The 23,425-nt window shown below is 42.0% G+C and overlaps 1 protein-coding gene across 6 annotated transcripts in view; it reads right to left on the bottom strand.

The window, feature by feature from the left end:
• The window catches only part of LOC138748864 (non-muscle caldesmon-like), a 195,926-nt gene that overhangs the window by 28,764 nt on the left and 143,737 nt on the right, over nt 1-23,425 (bottom strand). For all 6 annotated transcript variants that reach the window (XM_069909697.1, XM_069909694.1, XM_069909693.1 and 3 more), the window contains 4 exons: nt 11,177-11,582; nt 8,794-8,924; nt 6,544-6,799; nt 4,262-4,402 (listed from right to left, as the gene is read on the bottom strand). In XM_069909697.1, the coding sequence (XP_069765798.1) occupies nt 4,262-4,402; nt 6,544-6,799; nt 8,794-8,924; nt 11,177-11,582 (934 nt within the window). The remainder of the gene's footprint in view (nt 1-4,261; nt 4,403-6,543; nt 6,800-8,793; nt 8,925-11,176; nt 11,583-23,425) is intronic.

The raw sequence follows: 23,425 nt of genomic DNA, 5'->3' as shown, positions 1-23,425 counted from the left end.
TGCTGTTGCCCATGAAATGGTCAGACATTTAAACTACTAGGGTTAAAGAACAGTGGAGAGAGAGCAAGAATGTGGGGTTGAGGCTAAGACTAGCTCAGCCATAACCTTATTGAAATGGCAGACCAGACATCAGTGGCTGACTGACCTATTCCTGCTGCTGTTGCCCATGAAATGGTCAGACATTTAAACTACTAGGGTTAAAGAACAGTGGGGAGAGAGCAAGAATGTGGGGTTGAGGCTAAGACTAGCTCAGCCATAACCTTATTGAAATGGCAGACCAGACATCAGTGGCTGACTGACCTATTCCTGCTGCTGTTGCCCATGAAATGGTCAGACATTTAAACTACTAGGGTTAAAGAACAGTGGGGAGAGAGCAAGAATGTGGGGTTGAGGCTAAGACTAGCTCAGCCATAACCTTATTGAAATGGCAGACCAGACATCAGTGGCTGACTGACCTATTCCTGCTGCTGTTGCCCATCAGATCTGCGCCAGCTCTCAGAGAATTCTGATCAGTACCTTTGCCCCACCCATTTCCCTGTAACTCATTCTCTCCACATGTCCATCAACTCTCTGCCATTCTTTTGCTACCAATTCGCACTCAGGGTAATTAGCCTAACACCACGATCTTTGGGATGTGGAAGAAAATTGGAGCACCCAGTCACAGGGAAAACATGCAAACTCCACCCAGACAGCAGACGAGATTAGGATTAAAGCCACAGAGGAGATACCAGATGCTGGAATCTGAAGCTAAATATAATCTTCTGAAGGAACTCAACAGGATCAGTGGGAGAGAAAGAATGGTCAAAGCTTTGAGCTGAAACTTTTATTGGGACTCCTTGTGGTGTGCTGAGGTAGTAGCAAGCAAGCACAAACACAGAAAAGACTGTACGACAGGCTTTATTCCAGTAAAAGTCTGAACACCAGTTGATGCCTTGGTGGCTCCCCGTGTGACTGGCTTAGGAGGGGCCGGCTCTGGTTTATATTCAGGTTGGCTGAAGTGGAGTCAGCCCCTTAGGTGGTCTTCTGCAGGTATAAAGATCACCCCCCCTGCAGTAGGCTAGTGGTCGTATCACCACAATCCTTAAAGGGTTTCGGCTTGAAACGCCAACCACTGATGTTGCTCACCCTGCTAAGTTCATCCAGCAAACTGACGTCAGAATTGAACCCAACTTGGTGGAACAGTTGGGCATCAGCTTCGCAATGCTGCTCATTTTATTCCGCAGCCCCTTTAAAATGCATCTCTATTGGAGTTAATGAATGCTCCTCCCAAATGAAAGATGTGCATCGAGTTCAGCTGCATTTGACAAGAAAGTGTTATTTTGCTGAAGGTCTCGAGGTGGCACCAGTGTTGTGAAAAATCAGCTCGGCTCTGGAGGTGCACAACTGCGGATCTGCATGCTTGCTTTACACACATCCTCATGTTTGTCACACGTTTCCTAAATTTAAGGCAAGTCTTCCCTCTGCATTTGATTCTTCAATTCAAACTATTTTGAGAATCTAATTGTTCACATTAGTTAGGAAGGCAAATAGCTGAATTAAGATACTTGTTTAGTGCACAATATTCCACATGCATAACTATCAGTTGGAAGCTGCATGACGTTATGAAGTTTAGAATACTCCTTTTCCAGTCAAGTTTTAACAAGCTGAAAAGGCAAGCTATTTTGATTCTTTTGTGTGCCTTTCTATAGCTTTCTTGTTTATACTGTTCTATTATGTGACTTTTAGACTAATATCTGGGCATCACGAATGCAACATAAAAGTTGCACAACATTGTGACAGTGGAGCTCAGTGGGTCTCAACCTTTTTCTTTCCCTCGTCCCTCGGTGCTCTATGATTATTAAAGGGATTACTTAAGGTGGGATGTGAGTGGGAAGGGAAGGTTGAGAATCATTGCTCTAGACCCAATTGTTTCCTGAAATATTTGGCTTGAGAAAAATTGTCATTGGGCCATTTCCTTTGGAGTTCTGAAACCGTGCACATAATGAGTTCATTAGGTACGATTAAAACTAGCCTTCAAACTTTTTCTTTCCACTCACATCCCACCTTAAGCAATCCCTTACTATGACAGAGCACCTACGGCATAAGGATTACTTAAAGTGGGATGTGAGTGGAAAGAAAAAGGTTGAGAACCACTGAGTGTAGCTGAAATCAGTGCATTGACCCAGACGGATTCTTTTACTGCATGTGTTGTACTGTAAGTATGTGTAAAGAGAGGGAGAAAAAGAGTGATTGCATTGTGGATAGTGTTTATCTAACACCTGCTTTCAAATAGTGACTGCCAAATTCTGAGCAACTATGAGGTGTGATGGTTGTGATATTGTTACGACATTCTCTATCAGATTTTCATTTTAAAAAAAGAGTCCAAAAAAATGTACAGATTGATTGGATGAAGGAGCAAGTTCTCTGCTGGATAAAATACTGATGTAATTAGAAAAGGGTTAATTGGGATAATATTCCCAGCATGCATTCAATCCAAATAACTACTTCCTCAGGATGTGGAATTCATGAAACAATCTTTCTTTTGGATTGTTTACATCAATCAGTGGTTTGTCAGCATTAAGCATGTAATAGAGCACACAGCAACTCAGCAAAAGAATTGCACAGCAGACCGGCAGGCACATACGGTAAATAGGATGCACATATACTGGCAGATCTGAAACAGATTGCAGAAAGGTACAGGCATATCAACAATTGATATTGGAGATATCAACAATAATTGCAGTTCGGCAGATTTTTTTAAAAAGCCCAGTTTTACTAAAAGCTCATAATTTATAGAAATGTTTCACTGTGACGCTGCCACGAAACAACAAATCTTGCGACGTGTTCATGACAATAAGTTCTGACTCTGATTCAGACAAGTGAAAATAAGAATTTAGAGTGGATTCTCAAAGTATTAGTAAGATTCTTTTCTTCACTAACATTTGCTAAGCCTACATTATCACATCTAGCATGGATAGAAGATTGGCAGAAGGCAAAGAGTGGTATAGAGGGGGTCTTTTCTGGTTAACTCCCAGACTAGTGGTGTTCCTCAGAGCTCAGTGTTGGGTTTGCTAATTTTCACGTTGTACTTGAATAACTTAGATGACCAAATTGATAGCTTTGTGGCCAGGTTTATGCATGATATCAAGATAGGTGGAGGGACAGGAATGTTGAGGGAGCAGGGAGTCTGCAGAATTTGCAGATGGAATGCAGCGTAGGGAAGTGTATGACCATGCACTTTGACTATTTTCTAAACAGGGAGAGACTTCTGAAAGTGCAGTTTAGAAGGACTTGGGTGTCCGATTGCTAGCTTGCTGGTTGAGCTGGTAGTAAGGAGGGCAAATGTAATATTCCAATTTATTTCAAGAGGACCAGCATATAAAGGCAAAGATATAATGCTGAAGTTTTATAAGGCATTTGTCAGAGCACATTTTGAGATTTATGAGCAGTTTTGGGCCCCATATCTATGGAAGGATGTGCTGGCATTGGAGACAGTCCAGGGGAGGTTTATGAGAATTACCCCAAGGATTAACATACGAGGAGTATTTAATGGATCTGGGCCTGTACACACTGAAGTTAGAATGAAGAGGGATCTCATGAAACCTACCGAATGTTGAAAGGCCTGGATGGAATGGATGTGGAAAAAATATTTCCAGTATGGGACCAGAGGGCACATCCTCAAAGAATGTCCCTTTAGAGCAGAAATGAGGGGGAGTTTCTTTAGCCAGTGGGTGGTGAATCTGTGGAATTCATTGCTATAGTCAGCTGTAGAGGGCACCAGGCCAAATCATTGGGTACATTTAAAGTGGAGGTTGATTGGTACTTGATTAGTCAGGTTATAAGGAGAAGGGGGTTGAAAAGAAAAATACATCAGCCACGATTTAAATGGCAGAGCCGACTCAATGGGTTGAAAGGCTTATACGCTATCTGAGTCATTTTGCCATGGTATACTCCCAATATCAAAAGTAAATGTTCATCTGGTTGGAGCTTTGGAGGATACCAGGATCAGATTCCCTCCCATGAGCAATGAAGGATGTGCAGTTATATGAGGACGTCTTATCTTAAAAGATGGCAGATCATAGATCATCATTGATCCTCTAATTTTTTTTTCCCACAAGTGAGGCACTTCAGATCACCCATTAAAAAATACCACTCTGTTGCTTCCTGAAAACATCCATGATGTTACTTGTGAAATAAAGTTAATGGTTTTAAATTAATTCAATTTCTATTTGGTTCCACAATTCAGCAAGAAAGATAGGAATTGTAACGTTTGCCCATATACCTTTAGGGAGGAGCCTCGGGGGCTTAGACATTTAAATGGCTCGTTAGCATTGGCTGTCTCAGCATCTTCTGGCTTCTGGCGTTTCTCTGCTGCCTCAGCTCTTCGTCTCTCAATCTCTTCCTTCAGCTTTCTCTTCTCCTCCTTAAAGCAAGACCAGAGGTTATAAAGACCTTGCGAGATTTTGGGATTTAGTGGCGGCGGAGTCAATTGTATTATTTAAGAAAAGGTTGGACAGATGGAGGGTTATGGGCATTGTGCAGGGAGGTGGGACTAGAAAGGGGTGTTTGGTTCGGTGCGGACTAGAAGGGCCTAATGGCCTGTTTCCGTGCTGTAATTGTTATGTTATGTTATGTTATTTCATGTTGTCATCAGGTGTCAGCACTTTCACTTCAGGGTTGTTGGTTTAACCCCACATGGAAGATTAAATAAATTATTGTCTGGATTTTCCGTCACTTGCATTCCTCTTTGGCACAAGTTTTTCTGTCTGCATCCATTTTCCTGAACTTGACACTGTCCTGAAGACCAGTAGTGAGGCTGCACTTGAAGTATCAGCAATACCCCCCCCCCCCCAAATCTATTGGTAAAATGCAAAGCCCTGACCCATTACTGATCTCCTCCCAGAACACTGCTCCTCCCCTTATCCAAGAATCCTTCTCACTATCAAGTTAAGTTTATTGTCATCTGATTGCACATGTACAACCTGATGAAACAGCGTTCTCCAGTCCTCGGTGCAAAAACACACTGATATATAACCAGACATAACACCCATACAGACAATCAATACATATGCAGGTCAAGTATTTCATCCATAAAAAAAAATAAATAAATATTGCTTCAAGAATACGAGAGTCTCGAGTGGTTAGTGTGAGTAGTTCTTTTGGTCGCCCTGCTGCTCCCATGAGCCCTGCCGACTGTCGTAAGAATGTTAGAAACAGGAGCAGGAGTTGGCCATCTGGCCTGTTGGGCCTTCTCTGTCATTCAATAAGACCATGGCTGCTCTGGCCATGGACTGTTGAAAAATCTGTCCAACTGTGCCTTAAGTATATTTAATGAGCATCCTCCACTCCTCTCTTGGACAGAGAATTTCCACAGATTCACTCGTCTCAGGGAAGAGCAGCCTGATCCTGTGCTGCCACTCTTCTAAAAATTTGCAACTCCTGATGAACTTTTCATGCAAACAAATAATTAAAAGAATGCAACACTGCATTCAAAATCATTATATGTTGGCTCATCAAAATACAGAAGCTGTGGACTGAGAGCTGGTAAGTAGGATGTGTGGATGTGGGCACTTGATGGTTGGCATGGACGTAGAGAGCAAAGGGCCTCTCTCTCTGTGCGATCACCGTTGATTCACTGATTACCATCTCCCCCCCCCGCCCCCTCCATCAACGTGATCTACCGGGATTGTTGTCTGAAGAGGGCAGGTAAAATCATTGAGGACCCCTTTCACTTCACACACAGCACCTTTCAGCTGCTCCCATCAGGAAAGAGATACAGGAGCATCAGAGCCAGCACCACCAGGCTGAGGAACAGCTTCTTCCCACGGGCAGGGAGAACGCTGAAAGACCAACCATCTAACCATCCGAGACTTTCAGATAAATGAAACAGTATTTATTTATTTATGTGTCTATATGAATACTTGTCCTGCATATGTATTGCTTGTCTGTATGAATGTTATGTCTGATTGTGTGCCTGTGTGTTTTGCACTGAGGACCGGAAAATGCTGTTTCATCAGGTTATACAATCAGATAACAAATAAAACTTGACTTAATCTTCAGGAAAAACAACATGAACCTGTGCTGTTACAGATCTAAAAAATTGTAATCACTGATAAACTCTTAAAGCAAACAAATAATTAAAAGAATACAGCGTTGCCTTCAAAATCATTATATGTTGGATCACCAAGGTATAGAAGTTATGGACTAAGTGCTTGTAAATAGGATGAATGGAGATGAGTACTTGATGGTTGGCATCGGAGTAAATGTAAAGGACCTCTCTCTCTGAACTGTTTGACACTGCAATTCTATCTCTTCACTCTTATGTCTCCATTGAAGTGAAAAGCTTCAGCCTGTGCCAGATCCCAACTACTGCAGGATGCAAGGACAAATTTCCAGTGGATTACTCCAGCAAGCTCCTACTGCATGTAGGGTCGAGTGGGGAAGAGCAGCTGGGAAACCAACAGCAGCCCCCACCTCCCCCCTTACCTCCTCCCCCCTTACCTCCCCCCCCACAATGCTCCCTCTCAGCTCCATTAGCAGCTCCTCCTTCTACTTCATTCTCACCTCGTCCCTTGCTTTCTTCTCCGCCTCGTCCTGCTGCCGCTTCTGCTCTTCCTCTTCTCGTACCTTCCTGCGCCCTTCTCGCTTCTTCTTCAGCTCCTCCAGCTCCACCACGGCCTCCTGCTGCTTCTGCTTCATTTTCTCAAACTCCTCACTCTCTTTCTCGTCCTGGCGTCGCCTCAGTTCTTCCAGCTTCCTCTCAGCCTCCAGCTTGGCTGCGGCCTCCTCTGCCTCTGGGACCGACTTGGAATCTGTGTGGCTGCGCTCCCCCCCACCAAAAGGAAAAAGAGCAGCATGTTATAAGGCAACAAACTGGGGCGCCCTTCACCATCGACCCTGCTCAGAACGCTTTCAAACTACTCTGAATCTACCCTTTTTAATAAAAGCACAAACCCAGCTGATCAAACAGTGCACTTTAGGTACATAAGTAGCATTTTGGGCTTGAGCCCTTCATCAAGGTATGAGCAAACGTAGGAGGTCACCCGAACAAAATGGTGGTTGGGGGGATGGGTTGCAGAGTGGCAGGGGAGGAGCACAGTCCCACAGGTAGGAGGTAATAGGTGGATAAGGAAGGGCTCAGGCCTGAAATGTTGGTTGCCTTTTACTTCCAAAAGATGCTATGTGACCTGCTGAGTTTCTCCAGCAATTTTACGCATTGCACTACAATCACAGCGACTGCTGACCTTCCTATTAAACTGCATTCCGAAGGACAAGTTTTTAAGTTGGTGGGGTGTAGTGCACTACCAGTATCCACAAAGACTATGCTGATGGAACGATAGGCTTTAATGTACAGAAGAACCTTGCTGGCCCGGATCCAGGTATAGGAATGGCGGGAAGGGAGGGGGGGTGGGCTCGACCTTTATGGCCCAGGACCACGGGGGAGGAGTCATAGGGTATGAGTCATCAGTGGGCGGGCCAGCTCCTTAAATACAGTAGTCCACCATAACTACATACAATGGAGGAAACCTATCACTACATGGGGGTATATAAGAGATGTGAAAGGCAAGTTTTCTTTTGCGTAGAGAGTGGGAGGTATCTGAATATCCAAGCAGAGGGAGTGGTGAAAGCAGATATGACAGGAGCATTCAAGAGAATCCTAGATAGACACACGAATATGCAGAGAATGCAGGGATATGTGTCACGTACAAGATGTCGAGATCCAATTTAATTATGCTCAGCACAGACTTTCTGAGACACGCTCCGCTGTTCTGTTCTATGCTTTGCTGTAAAAGACCCAGAGCTTATGGTTTAGAGGAGGGGTGGATTTGGAGAATGAGTGGACCCATTAGTGAATGGATTCAGAGATAGAAGGAGGAGATCCAGGAAGAAATCTAAAGATGGGAGATGCAGTTGAACAAGATTAAAAGGACAATCATTAATCGCATGAGAGAGATGAGCAAAATTTCCAAAAAGTGGCTATTCCAGGAGAAGAGGTGGCATGGGATTACCCAGCAATCCAAGGGAAAAGTCAGAAAATGCTGGAGATTAGAAATAAAATGGAAAACATTTCAAATACTCAACAGGCCACGTTGTATTTTCAAGGTCAAAGGAAAGGTCATCACTCTAAAGCATGAACTATTTTCTCTCGTTGAGATGTTTCCTGATCTACTGAATGTTTTCATCAGTTTCTGTTTTACGTTGCATTCAGATGAACTGACGCGGTATTTTAATTTAATTTAATTTAGACTTCTAGCTCGGTAACAGGCCCTTTTGGCCCGATTACACTCGATTGACCTACAACCTCTGTATGTTTTTTTGGAGGGTGGGAGGAAACCGGAGCCCCAAGGAAAACCTACATACAAACTCCTTAGAGACAATGCAGGATTCGAACCCTGGTCCTGATCACTGGTGCTGTAACCATGTTGGGCTAACTGCTACACTAATTGTACCACCTTAACTATGTAATAAAGAAATTTCATTGCAGATGTTTTGTTATAGACTCCCTACTGGTTTGTTGTTTCAATGCAGAATGTGTGAACAATCACTTTCGATCAATATTAACTTCAAGAGACTCCCCCACAATCCCAACAACGAGTGGACGTAAAAGAATGTGTTACTTTTGCTGCTGTGAAGCAGGAAAGTCTGTAGATGCTGTGATTGCAGTACAATAGGACAAAATGGCTGGAGAAATCCAGCAACATCTATAGGAAGCAATGACAGCCTGAATAGAATGGTTGGGGAAAGAGAGGAGAGAAGAAAGGGCAGGGGGAGGGGTGTGGGCCAACGGTGAAGAGGATATACTTCTGCTCTTACCTTGATACTCTTTCCATCTTTTTATGTTTCTGTGCAATCTCTTCGTGGAGTGCCTCTCCGTTCTCTGGGCCTATCTTTGATATTTTCTTCTCAGTGTGTTCAACAATCTCTTCTTTCCATATCTGGCTTTTCTGGGGTGATGGGAAGGGTTTGAACAAAGAGGGAGAAACTTAATATGCATAATTACGACTAGTTACTTAGATTGCTGTTTATTAAATAGTTTTGACAAGATGCAGTAATTTAATCACTCAAATTCATTGCCGAACAATGCAAAAACACAGTTACCTCCAAGTCATAAAGGCAACACAGGGTTAGGTATCAGGTAAGGGTGCTGGTATTTCATCAAGGAAAACATTAACTAGACACTCATCACTCCACAGAAGTGAAATATTCCTTCAAGGAACCAGCTTTACAGAATCTGTAGACCCTCATATTATATCTTATTAGGCTCTTAAGTTCCTCTTGTGTTAAAATACTGCACATTTGTAAGTGCAATGTGGCTGAGATGCCAGAGGATCTCAGGCTATCTGAATGTCATGAGCACCTTTCCTTGAGAGCTGACCCATACCTGTATTTTTATACCACAAAACATTTACCAGTCAGGTGTATCTGAATCTTTTACTGAGTAGAGGAGTTCTCAATAACTGTCCAGATACTTAAGATTTTCCAGTGGTGATGAGTGAATATTTACTGCATGTTCTTTAACTTTCCCAATCACTGGGTCCTGAAGCTAGGAAACCTTAAATGTCCACTAAGCTGTGTGTAGTTAAGTGCTGAGAGCTCCCGGAGATCAAAAACCAGGGAGACTGAAAATCTGAAATAAAAACAGAAAATGCTGGGAAGACTCAGCAGGCCAGGCAGCGCCTGTGGAGAGAGAAACGGAGTTAACATTTCTGGTTCAAGTCGCCTCAACAGATCTGGGAGTGGCAAAACCAATTAGTGGAAAGTTGCTGAGGGGAGTGAGGAAAGAATGGAAAGGCAAAGAGAAGGTCTCTGATTGAATAAAGTCTTGGTTACCATGGGGGGTTTGGGGGGGCGGGGGTAGGAGAACTATTCATCCACTGATTTCTCTCTATAGCTGATCTTATTTACTTTGTTTGGATTTCTCCATGAAATATAAAGTTTTTCTTTTCAAAGAAAATACAGTATCTAATTTTCAATGTCTCAGAATTTAGCATGGGCAAAAATGAAAGACTGCAAATGTGCAATCAAATTACACCCTGTCCAGCTTTCAAGTTGATGAATAATTGCTGGGCAATAAAGTTACTTCATTAGGGTCACCTGAAAGAACTTCTTGTCCTATGTCTCATTCACTCAGAAGTTAATGGAAAATACTAAGTAATTGCAGGCAGGTTAGTCATTTGCTATCCTCTGCTATTTTTTTCCACGGTTGAAAAAAAATGGGGTAAAAAAAATTTCACCCTGGTGGGAAACAAAGTTCCAAAGCAAACTTTAAATAACATGATGAATTACAAGTGCTGAAATTAATGAACACTCCCCAGCACCAGCTCAGCCCAGAGCTCAACTTCAGTTCTGCCCACATAACAGAGATAAACATTTTCTCTCCTGCTGCCTATTAATGGTTATGAGTGAGTAGTTTAACATGGATCTAATTTGCTGTGGGCACGTTTGTTGAAGTTATTGAAGAACAAACTATCCTGTTTTTGGCACTGAATGTAGGAGTGTGCAGAAAGTGGAAATATCTCTTCATGTCGCCACCAGCAAAAACTGGGGTGAAGTGTTAAGGGAAAAACCGAGCAGTGAATTGATTGGCTTCTATTTAATAGACGGGGATAAACCACTGAATTCAAAGCCTCTTTAAATTAAACTGTGTATAGGTAGTTGAATGAGTGCAAGTTGAGGTGAAATTTCAGAGCAGAGAGATTAAGGAAACCCTCATGGTTCAATCAATAATTTAAAAAAGGTGGCAGTCAGATAGGTTTAGGCAACTCCATGTATGAATGGAGAGTCAATATATTACAGACAAAACATCATCTCCTTATATCTGCATGTGTTGAAATAGAAATACAGTTCTGCAGTAAGAACATGAGAGTAGGAGATGAAGACAACATTCCAAATGGTGTTGGCGAAGCTTCGCAGAATTTGACGAGCTGCTCCTGGCTTATCCTCTTTTTGCATAAAATACAACCTTGCTGTCCCTGCATTCTAACACTTCCCTCATCATGAATATTTCTCTCTTAAATCTCTCATTGTAACACTATGCTCTGTAGCTGTGCTCTTGCCCAGCTCTTTTGAACGGCTGTATGAATGTTAGAGCTGACTTGCCAGACTGCCTTCTGATTGTACCAGGTATAATATGACAATAATCTTGAAACTTGAAAACTTGAACTTGATGGTTGGCTGTAAAGCCACTGACTTTTACCTTTTCAATTTGGTACGGCTTTTCAAATTTTTCTTCTACAATCTCTTCCTTTTCCTCCTTTGGTTCCTCTTCAGGTTCAGGCTCAGGCTCAGGCTCAGGTTCAGGTTCAGGTTCAGGTTCAGGTTCAGGCTCCAGCTCAATTTCCGGTTCCGGCTCTCGCCGCCACTCATTGCACCGGTTGCTCTCCTCCTCCTCTTCCTCCTCCTCCTCCCTCTCATGTCTTCGGATTTCCTTCGAAATGTCTCGGGTTTCTCGAATTGTTGGGTCAAATGCGCTCTGGCGCCCCATGGCCTCTTGAAGACGTTTCTGACGTCGTTCTTCTCGCTTCTGCAACCTCTCTGCCATCTCATCGTCGTCATCCATTATGTTCTGAGCTCTTGAAACTTTGGTCTCTTCTTCCACTGCACTGTATTAGAAGAAGATTTATTCCAATCAGATTTTGGATTACACATTTATATTTTAATGTTCAAGACTTGCTTTTACAAAAGACTACCATGTCCTGGCCTGTGCTTTGAGCAACACATGTAGAAAATCCCATCCCTTTGAATAAACAGTCCCTCATTTACAATACTGCACAATAATGTGAAACAGGTAGGGTCTTAACATTAATTCAAATTCTTGGAGTGGCCTTTAAGTGACCACCATACTTCAATCACAATAGACTTGATGTCCGCCTTAACACGGTTAGCGTAACAGTTAGTTACAGTGCTGGAGACCTGGGTTCAAATTCCGCACTTGTCCATTCTCTTGATTTATCCTTCCAAAGGACGGGACCACACACATGCTCCCCCACATTCAACTCAATTTCTCAGGTTTTAGCTCAGTCACTCAATCCATCAAAATTTTATTGCAGAATTTTAATCTGGCCAATGCTCTTCCGAAAATTTTTGTAACATCAACAAACCTTCATTTGTTCCCCTTTCCAGGTCATTAACGCAAAGAGCAAGTAACTGAGCACCAAGAACTGATCTCTGGGGTACTTCACCAGTTTACTTTATTCGTCCAACATTTTGAAAATTATTGCATGGAGTCATAGAATTACATTCTCAGAACTTGCCCCTCCAAGTGCCCAATAATACCAATCCTAGTGATCTCATTTCTTCTCCCCAGATTCCAACTCTCACCTACACAGTGGATGTTTATCCTCCCAATCCGTATTCATGTCTTAAGGACATGGGAGAAACCATGGCATGCAGTGAAAGCCCACATGATCACAGGGAGAATGTGCAAACTCCAAAGCATACCCATGGACAGGATTGAACCGTGGCTGGAGCTGTTAGGCCACAGCTCTGTTGGCAGGACCATTGAGCTACCTACTTTGTAAAACTAAATGAAACAAATTCTCTGGAAAATGGTGCAAAATTCCCAAGAGTAGAGATTGCAGATAGTGAGACATAGAGAAGATCATGCATGGATGCGCAGTCAGGGGTTGGCTTAGTTAATGACCCAATGGCAGTGAGGTATAGCAACAATGTGGTTCGGGGCAAGACAGCTGAGCAGGTTTTGGGGTACAAGACTGGCTCAGAGTAGACACAGCTTGGGAAGCATGTTGGAAGTCATCAATCACTTGAGGCAAATAATGTCCACGTTGCTTTCAGTAACTAGCTGCCCTTAAAGCCTGTAAATCCATTTTACAGTTTTTTGGGTTCTTCAGCTGAAGTTACAAAGAACAATGTGGAAAGATATTTACATCCAATTGTGAAAACCTTAAGAGCCATTTTCACCTCCTTTCGCCCTGGCTTGTTGTGAACAATGAGGTAGACCCATGCCTCCTCTTGTTCAAAACGTACCAGTCAATTGGGTGTATTTGGGCGGCACGGACTCACGGGCCGAAAGGACCTGCTAAATTTCAATTTTAAAATATGTCCAAATCCTTCCAAGAATAATGTTCTTTTAGTATGCTCATTCCATTCAGCACAGCATCTTTAACAGCCCGCTTTAAAACAGTTAACTTTTTAGCATCAACTCCACGAAAATATGCAAAGATTTGTCAAAAATGTTTAAACAGTGGTTAATTTTAGATTCATTGGTTTAACTCCAAATAGAAATCTCATTGCAAACAATGAAAAATAGATAGCCCATGGGCATTTATTTCACTTGATTTATTTTTCACCAGTGCTAAACTGTACAATCCTGAACTATTGCTCATTTGTTCAAATTAAAATTTATTTCCACCCAAGAAACTTTCAGGTTGTTTTTGATGAATGGGGCTGACTGGACTTGTGTCCTTTTATGGCTTGTTGTGAAGCAAATTGACTGTTAATTAAAAAAGTTCAGAATAAGGCAAAACCAGATCCCAGATCACGACATGCTATTCAGTGACTTAATATGAAACCAATGTTTTTGTTGGCTGTAATGAGGTTTTTGAATGGATTTGTAACCTATAGATGGACAAGCCATACATTCAAATAATCCAGCATTATTAATGTTTGACTTCTGGATATAATATACCTTGCCTTTACCGACAGAGTATTTGTGATCATCTCTTTCCACTTAATTTTCACTAACAGTAGAATCTTTTGTGTTGGAAGCTTGGCTTGGTTCTGCCTATTACAATTCAAAGAAAATTCTGCTTTTGAATACATATCAACACTTCATTTAACAGCAATCTTTCACTAATCTGGGTGTGGAACCTGATGGATTGCCAAAATCGGTTTGTCTTCAACACTATATTCTAGAAACCAAAGCAAGATTCGAACTTAAAATCAATAAAATCAAATTAATTATCCACCTCCCTCCCCTTAAAAGATTATGAAACTGATCACTAACATGAATTCATTGGCTAAAATATTATTTCTGCCGTCCATCTTACAGGGCGGCATGGTTGGCGTAGCGGTTAGTGCAACGCTGTTACCGGGCCTGTGATCAGGCCCGTGCTGTCTGTGAAGAGTTTGTACGTTCTCCCCATGACTGCATGGGTTTTCCTGGGGTCTCCTGTTTCCTCCCACTGATCAAAACATACTGGGAGTAGAGGTTAATTGGGTGTAATTGGGCGGCACGGACTCATAGGCCGAAATTTAGAATTACTTTGTGACTCTCTAGTATTGCTAACAGTAAGCCAACCTCAAGTTGGTTTACTTTATTCGTTCTGTGGTGTCTCCTGCAACAATCCGTCCAATTCTTCCATGGTTTCATGGGTTGGACTGTTGAGTGAGCTTTGGAAAGGGAAATGTCTGATCCATCCCATTTCCCCTTACCCATGAATTCTCTGGTGGATTTGCATTTTTTTCCCGGTGGGTGAAAATAATTTTTATAATTGATTCTTTCCATACGTGGGAGGAATTAATGGAAATTCTTCTGAGGTATCTGTTTATTCAGCTGTAAAATTATACACATCCATTCTGTGTCACATCGTAGACTCATCCAAAACTCAGAGACAAAATGAAAAGCAAAAACTGTCGATGCTGAAAATACAAAACAAATGGAGAATCATTGACCTGAAGAATGATTTCTGCTTCTCCTTCCACTGATACTGACTGACCTGCAGAATATTTCTGGAATTTTCTGTTTTAGTTTCCTGGAGAAAATCAGGAGGTCAAACAGTGAACTTTATACAGCAAAGACAAAGCAACATAACCAATGTTATGGGCTTGAGCCTTTCAAAAGGGTATGAACAAAATGTGGGCAGTTCCTGAACAAAAATGGAGGGGGAGGAGGGTCTGGAGAAGGAGCAGAGTTCCACAGGCAGGCAGTAATAGGTGGATAAAGGAGGGAGGGCACACCAGCAAACAAGGGGAGGTGGGAAGGCTCTGTAAATAGAGAGGGAAGGGGATGGAGAGCTGGAGGAAAGAAAACAGAGGGATGAGGAAGGGAGGGTGTAAACCAGAGAAGTCGATGTTAATGCCATCCAGGTGGAGAGGGCCCAGATGGAAAATAAGGGGTTGCTTCTTCAATTTACGTGTGGTCTTGTTTTGACAGTACATGAGGCCAAGGACAGACATGTCAGCATGGGAGTGGGGCTCAGAATTTAAATGGCCACTGGGAGATTGCTAGCACAGAGAGAAGGTGCTCAGTGAAGTGAGCTCCCAGATTGCATCCAGTCTCTCAGATGTAGGGAAGGCCACAATTGGAGCACCAGATACAGTAGATGACTCTTGTGTTGTTTCACTTGGAAAGACTGTTTAGGGCCCCGAATGGTGGCAAAGGAGGAGGTGTGGGTATGTACAGCATTCTAGCAGCCACAGGGAAGGTGCCAAGGGGGGCAATTAATGGGAAGGGATAAGCAGACAATGGAGTCACGGAAGGTGGAGAGGGGAGGTGAGGGGAAGACGTGGTTGGATCGTGTTATAGGTGTTGGAAATTATGTCGGATAGTGTGTTGATTGCAGAGTCTGGTGGGGTGGTATGTGAGGACAAGGGATATCCATTTTTTGTTGCATCTGCGGGAAGAGGGGGCCAGACAAATGGGAAATGGAGGAGATGTGGGTAAGGGCTGATTTGATGGTGGTGGAGAGGAAGCCACATTTTAGGAAGGAGGACATTTTGGATGATCTGGACTCATCTTGGGAACAGATACGACGGAATTGAGAGTAAGTAGTAGGATCCTCGCAAGGGACTAGGGGTGTGCAGAAGTGTAGTCGAGATAGTTGTGGGAGTTTGTAGGTTTGCAAAAAAATTGTCAGTGGAAAGCTTGTCCCTGAGATGAAGACAGAGAAATCAAGAAAGGGGAGATGGACCAAGTTAATTTGAGGTTAGGGTGAAAAATAGGACGTTGTGTGAGACTGGAGTCAGATATATGCTGGACTGTGTAAGTAGTTTAGTAAACCAGACGGGGTTTTAGAATATTCTCAACTATGCAGTCATTATTACCAAAATTAGTTCCCATATTTTTAAACATTCCAGATTCTTAGGTCAAGTCATTAAGGCTACATTTCCGGAGCAGACTTTTGCTTTGGAGTGAACAAGACCAATGCAATTGGGACCTTGATGTTATTCCCGTAACCCTGACTTACTCTCTAGTGTAACAAGACTTCGGGTGGGAAGCAGGATTGCAGGGAGAGTGTTTATATGATCAGTGAACAAGGAATGACAAAGGTCAAAAGTGTTTCATTCCTGAACACATAACACATTTAGATGACTAAGTGGGAATTTAACCTAGTATTTCTTTAACATTGCAGGTCTGGGTGAGAAATTGGATGTCAGCTTTTTTAGGTGCAGTTAATAAGTGGTGCTTGTAAGATCGGCATCCAGTATGGAAGTTTATCCAAAGAGAGGGCAAGAGATATGTAGATGAAAACATTACCAGCCGTCCTAGGTTTCTCAGCCTCTCAAAGGATCTTTTCCCGTCAATGACCATGGAGCAACTACTGAAAAAGGTTGCTGCAGAGGTGAAGAAAAGTAATGGGAAGGAAGCAGTGTGCCCTCTGCTCTGTAATCTAGCCCCTACATGGCCATCCACGCAGACAAAATTCCCGACTATGACCGTCTCCAGGTTATTGTGAGGCCAGGTCCCAGGACACAGGCAGAGGTCGTGGCACAAGTCTGTGCACTGCATAACGTACAAGTTATAGGACATCTTGGCAGTGCCGTGTGAACCATGCTGAGCAATAAAATCAGAGGCTGGCAGAAGCAGAGAGCAAAATATGGATGGAGCAATTGTATCTCATTCTTCAGTTAACTGTGTGCTTTCTACCTTGCTGTTTGAGGCCAATTTTCACCATCTTTAACTGCTAATTTCTGTTTGCAAATTTTGAAATCAGTAATGCACAGCAGATGATATAACTGGTCATGTTTGATGCTCAGCTAATATCAGACATACTAATGTGAATCATACTCAGAATTATCAGGCCAGTTTTTGTATGGTTGTTAATTGATGTGATGGAATGTGTTCACTGGGCCCAGGTTTAGGAGAGTGAAAAATAGTAAATCCAAGTCCCAAGTAAAATCGTACCATTTGAGGTTTAAATAGGCCAAATCCCCCACAATGATTAATAAATTTCCAACTCTAGACAGACATTCAGCACAGAAGTAGACCCTTTGGCCCAACTTGTCCATGCTGACCTTTGGATCCATCTGCAAAATGGAGTGACTCAATGGGTCAGGCAGCATCCGTGCCAAGAAATAGTCAGCCAACACGTCGAGCTACAGTCATCCGACACTGCCCTCGAGATCTGAGTGGAAAGGATCAGCCCAAAGGGAATGATCAGCAAGAATGCCTCTGGAAAGATGTAGTCAAGGAGATTGGCACTAAGAGTGATACCTTTAAGACTTGCTCCCAGTGCCCTCAGCAATTTAATAATATTGCACGTACAGTCAAAGCAGGTAAACATGTCAGTCCAAAACCATACACCACCAGCTCGAGCCTCCAACACTTGCACAGAAACACTCTTGATCAATCAGCTCATCTTTCTCTCATTCACCGCATGATTCCCATAACTTTCACTTTTGCAATAACATCTGCATCTCACAGCTTACGTACATGGTTAGCTATTCAACAGTAGGAAGCACATCATCCAGAGGCCTGGCAAGGGCCTCCCTATCACTCCAGATAAATGCTTGCTGATGGAGCTCAGGTCCGAAGAGTACTGTCAAAAGCAGGGTTGTCTAAATCTTGATCTGCTTGAGACCATCGTTAAAGGCCACGAGTACTTTTGATGGTGGTTTGTTCATTCACTATGAGCTCAAACAGGCAGCAAAGCATGAAAAACGGTGATGGAAATTTAGGAACGACAGCAGGGAACTGTTCACTCTCAGAATCAAAATACAATAGATGCTGGAAATCTGAAATGACAGTAGAAAATACTGGAAGAGCGCGAGAAGGCTGGTAGGATATGGGAGGGGAAGTTAGGATTAACACTGTATGTCATGACTTTTTAGCTGGAATTAACAACACAGGTGCTGCCTGGTCTGCTGAATAAGAACACAAGAAATCAGGGCTGGAACAGGTCATCTGCTCCGTCAAACCTGCTCCGCCATTGAATAAGATTCTGGCTGATGTGGCACTTCATTTTTAGCTGCAAGCATTTTTTTCAGCCTCATATCTAGCCATGCAATGAAACCTACACTGTTTTTCCAATTTCATTTTCATGGACTTAATTCAAATTGCTCTGATCAATGTTTTAGATGTAACAAAGAGGTAGGCACCTTTTTACATGCAATGAAAATGTAGAAAGATTTGGGGAAGATAATGAGTATTTTACTGGGACAAATTATGAAGATACAAGTTCCAAAAGACCCAAAAATACTATTGTTAGGTGATATTCACGATTTGAAGTTAGATATTTATTGGAGGAAGTTTTTAAGTGTAGCAGCAAAGAAATCTATGGCTGTAGCGTGGAAATTAGACAATAATAGATGGGAAATGGAATTTAAAAAATGGTACACCATCAGAGAAAGTAGCGTATAATTTACGGAATCAACCAGAAACATTTTATAAGATTTGGAAACCTTACATGGATTTCACTGGTAAGAGTTCATCTACAGCTCCTGCTCCAACACATCCTAAGTAATTTTAGGTTTAAGATTATATTGTAAATTTGAAATTTAATTAATCGATGAATGACATGTGATAAATTCAGGTTGGATTTTTTCCTTTTTAATCCTACTTTTTTGGGGAGGGTGGGGGAAAGAAAATATAAAATTATATATTCTTTTTGCATCATTTTATTATTCTGTATGATTATGGGTAAGGATGGATGAAAATGAAAAATATTGATGCAAATGAAAAATACAATTTTTCAAAAAAATTTCATTTTCATCTGATAGATGGTTTTATTCAGTTTACTAACTTTTTTTTAAAGCTCAGCAGCAGCCTTGTAATACGAAGCGTATTTTATCCTTCCCATCCTCCCTTGTAAAAATCAATGGCTCAAGCCCAGAACCAACTCCCAAAGTGCTGAGAGTCTTATCCAAGTGCTGGCTGGGTTTGCTGTTGTCCTCAGCCATCTGATTTAACTGGCTTGAATTCGGCATTTGTTGCTTAAAGTTTAAGTTCCAACGCCTTTTGATTAAAAGGAAAATGGTTCTGAAGAAGCGACTTTTTGGCCAAATTTTTAATGTGGAGCATCAATGCTTGTTAAATGAGAAAAGGAAAAGTCAACACTCTGTCAGTACAATACCCTTCAACTTTATTTCTGTAAAGTGGCAGCCAAGAGGTTGCAATGACGCATGTTAAAAAGCTACCTTCTTATCATTGGTCTGGTGGAGTGAAGGGAATAGAGTCTGAGGATTATACATATTTCTCTGGCCAGAGTACGATGAGAAAACCACTGATCGTACTTTGGTTTATTGTGGATAAAGCCTTAGCCTGTTGAATACACAGCTTGATTCAAAGCACTAATTCACAAAATTGTCTTAATACTAAAGTTTTATGCTTCAGAGTCTTTGCAATGTATATTCCTGCTATTTCTTTGAATGTATCACTCTGGAATTCATCCCCAATTGCTTCTACTAAATGCATAATTAGCTTGGCAGGCAAATGGAACGTTACACCAGCACTGAGCTTTGAAAGCAAAATACCTCAGGTGATTTGAATCACATGGTAAGCTTAGCTTACTGACTGACTGGGGGATTCATTTGTGGGTGTGCTTTTAGTCGCTAGATTCAAACAAATTTCAATTAGTCTGGTTTCCTCCTCAACTCCTGGAGTATTCTTCTATTTTAGACACGTTAGAGATGTGTAAAATAAAAGGCTATCTCCCTAATTTGAAAATAGGACAGGTCCTTGTGTCTCAAATTAAACTTGCACACTTCTTAAACAACAGTGAATGCGACATCAATTTGGGGCATCCACATGCAATCATAGCCCTGGATCTAATGTGGGGAGAGAATAAATACTGTTCTCAGAGGTCCTTTTATGATCGAAGCAGGAGAGACTTGGGATTAATTAGGCAAATGACAGATAAAATAGTAGCCATTAAAGGAAACATGGAAAAATTCAAGTCAAAATTGGATGAAAGGGGAAAATGGATCACAGATTCAAATTAATAAAAAGTCAACATAGCATTCATGCCAAGAAATTCTTCCTTGAACAGCCAGTAATCCATACTTGGAAAGAACTGCAATAAGTCTTTCCTCTTATTATTCCTTTTCATTTATAGTTCCAATTCCCTTCTAAATGATTATATTCTTCCTTAAATTCCCAGTAAAAGGGTGGCACGGTTAACATTGCAGTGCGGCACCAGCGACCCAGATTCGAACCTGGCGTGGCTGTGCAGAGTTTGTACGTTCTTCCCGCATCTGTTGGGCTTTCCCCTGCTGCTCCAGTTTCCTCCCATGTTCTAAAGACGTACGGGGTTGGGAAGTTAATTGGGTGTATTTGGGTGGCACTAGGACATTGGATGGAAGGGCCTGTTACAGTGCTGTATCTCTAAATGTAGTGACAATTAAAAATATTGTTCGAAGGTCTTCTGTTTCATTGAGTGTTCATGAATGAAAGTTTGTTTGCATGAAAGGAAATCCTTCCTTTTTAATGTAATTCATCATAGCACTGTCAGGCTTTCAGCAAATTTATGATCTTAAGGCATCTGGTGAAAGTATTCAACTTTTAACGATCAACGTGGGTGGTCAGCAACAGGAAAATCTAAAGGACAGTGGATGAAGAGATCAATGGTTAACGCAGTTTGTAAAATCAAATCCATTCATCTCAAATCTAGATGAGGAAGAATGGCTTCTCCCAGAGAATTGTGAATCTGGGGAATTTTCTGCCTTGTAAAATGCATTTAAGGCATGGATGGATGACTGTTTGAGTTATGGGGGAAATGGAGAGGTAAATGGAACAAAGTCCATGGTGAGATCAGACATGATACTAATGAATGGTGGAGCAGGTGCAATGGAGCAGATGTAAAACACAAAGGTTACCATGATTGAGGTAAAAACACAAGCAGGTGTGCTGAGAAACTCAGCAGGTCAAACAGTGCACTTTATGTGGTGAAGATAAAGATACATAACCAATGATCCGGGCTTGAGTCATCCATCAGCTATGGACAAAATGCGGACGGGCGCCTGGACAAAATTAATGAACCTTTGTTGATGGTTCCCCAGCCAAAGAAAAAATATCCATCCAATTCTGATCATAGTATTGAGATGGAAGATACATATAAAACAGAAAAACTGGGTGAGGTCTCAGATGTATAGAGTCCTTCATCAGAAATCTTGATTTGGGGTTGTGGTGGGGAGGGGTTATTGACTTGTGTCCACTAACTCAAACCTCACCCAACAACAGCAAGTCTGAACAAGGTTACAGGTTATCGTTTGATTGCTGTTCAGACTAGTTGTGTACAGTTTTGGGCTCCTTATTTGAGAAAAGACATGCTGGAGTTGGCGAGAATTCAGAGAACTAGAATGATACCAGGAATGAAAGGGTTAGCATATGAGGAATGTTTGTCGCCTCTTGGACTGTATTCGTTGGAGTTCAGATGGACAAGGGAGGCATTTTGAATGCTGAAAGGCCTAGTCAGAGTAGATGTGGCCAGTATATTTCCCATGATAGGGGAGTCTAGGATGAAAGGGCATCAATTCAAAACAGAGATGCAGAAAAATGTCTTTAATCAGTGGGTCGGTAGTCTGTGGAACTTGTTGCCACAGGGGGCTGTGGAAGCGAGGTTGTTGGGTCTATTTAAGACAGAGATTGACAGGGATTTGATTAGTCAGGGCTTCAAGGGTTATAAGGAGAAAGTTGGGGAGTGGGGCTGAGTGGGGTGATGGATCAGATCATGGTTCAAATGGCAGAGGAGATCTGATGGGCCAAGGGGCCTACTTCTGCTCCTAAATCTCCTGAAGTTTGTTTCTTCTGCTCCATCTATTTCATTGTATAATTGAACCCCACACCTTCTAGCTTTTCCATCTCACTCAATTTGGAAACCTAAGCTTCATTCTTTATGTTCAATTACTTCCCTTGGCTTTTCCTGTGTTTATCTGGATCACCAAGGAAACATCTCCATGCTCACTAATTGGAGTACACATTCCAAGTTCTGTACACAACCAGTGGCGGGTGTAAGTGTGGTTACCTGGTTCACCCTTCACTCTCCTCTTGAAGAGTTGTGTCGCAATGACCACCTTTCAGTTTGCAACATTTGAAGCCTCACGATAATGGATTGGTCACGTGAGCAGAGATTAAGAATAACGGGCCTAAATGCTCTTGAGATTTAGAAGAACAAGAAGTGATTTAATTGAAAAGTCCAAATTTCTTGCCAGGCTTGACAGGATAGATGCAGGGTAGATGATGAATGATGTTTTTACCCTGGATGGGGAGTCTAGTCCCAGGGGTCACATTCTCACAGAAAGATGTTGGCCATCCAGCACAGAGATGAGGATAATTTATTCTCAAAGATGATGAATCTTTGGAATTCTCTTCACAAGAGGTCTGTGGAGAGTCAATGGCTGAGTATACTCAAGGCTGGAATAAATGATAGGAAGAACAGGAGTTTGGTTGAGGAAAGCAGTGTTACGCTAAAGGATTGGCCATGATCTTATTGAGTAACAGTGACATTGTATGATTATGCATTATAATGGAGTATATAATTTGGAGTTGGAATAGTTAGACATACAAAACCACCAGAGGGCAGCACATAGCAGCTCTAGAATAGCGCACAAAGAATAATGAGACATGAATTGGATTCAAGCTAATTCTGACTCATTCCGTCCGGAGTTTTGCCTGCTGTTACTTGGATGTAAAATGTATCAATTAATTTTTCTTGTGCAAAGTGTTGTGTGATGGGAACATGTATCCAAAGTATGGTCAGGTCTGTTTCACAGCCTATATGGTCAACCAGTTGTATTCAATACTGGGCCACATTCCATTTGTGTCTGAATCCACTATATACTCTCTGCAGCCATACCTCCTAAATACTCTCCTACCTCTGTACTCCCGCAGGAGTGCTAACGTAAAATTGACGCCATTTCATACCACAGCCAATAAATGTACTTTTCATTTGAATGAAATGTATCGTTATATAATCATCTGTTAGGGGCTGTTTTGGCAGAATTCAGAAGTTGGCAGGTACTGAAGACTGGCTCTAGTCAGCAAAGCAATAAAATTAAACATTGGAAGGCATTCCGCTTGGATGTAGCTTCTGCATTTGGGACTTATGAATGGATCAAGGGCTTTGTGAATGGGAAATGATTTGAGACAATGGAATCCCATGCTTGGACAAGGTGAATGTGTTCGTCTGAAGTAAATCGCATTAGCTTTCATTTGTGGCATTTGACTGAAAATCTTATATTCTTCCCCAGTTCTGGACAAAAATTGCTACCCTGATGCTGCAGGCCAACACTTCTTTTGCCCACAATTCCATCCCAAATCCCTCCACTT

This window comes from Narcine bancroftii, chromosome 13, assembly GCF_036971445.1.
Source record: "Narcine bancroftii isolate sNarBan1 chromosome 13, sNarBan1.hap1, whole genome shotgun sequence".
In the NCBI taxonomy this organism is placed as follows: Eukaryota; Metazoa; Chordata; class Chondrichthyes; order Torpediniformes; family Narcinidae; genus Narcine; species Narcine bancroftii.
The sequence above is the reverse complement of the archived record's forward strand: the minus strand, read 5'-3'. Positions and strand labels throughout refer to the sequence as shown.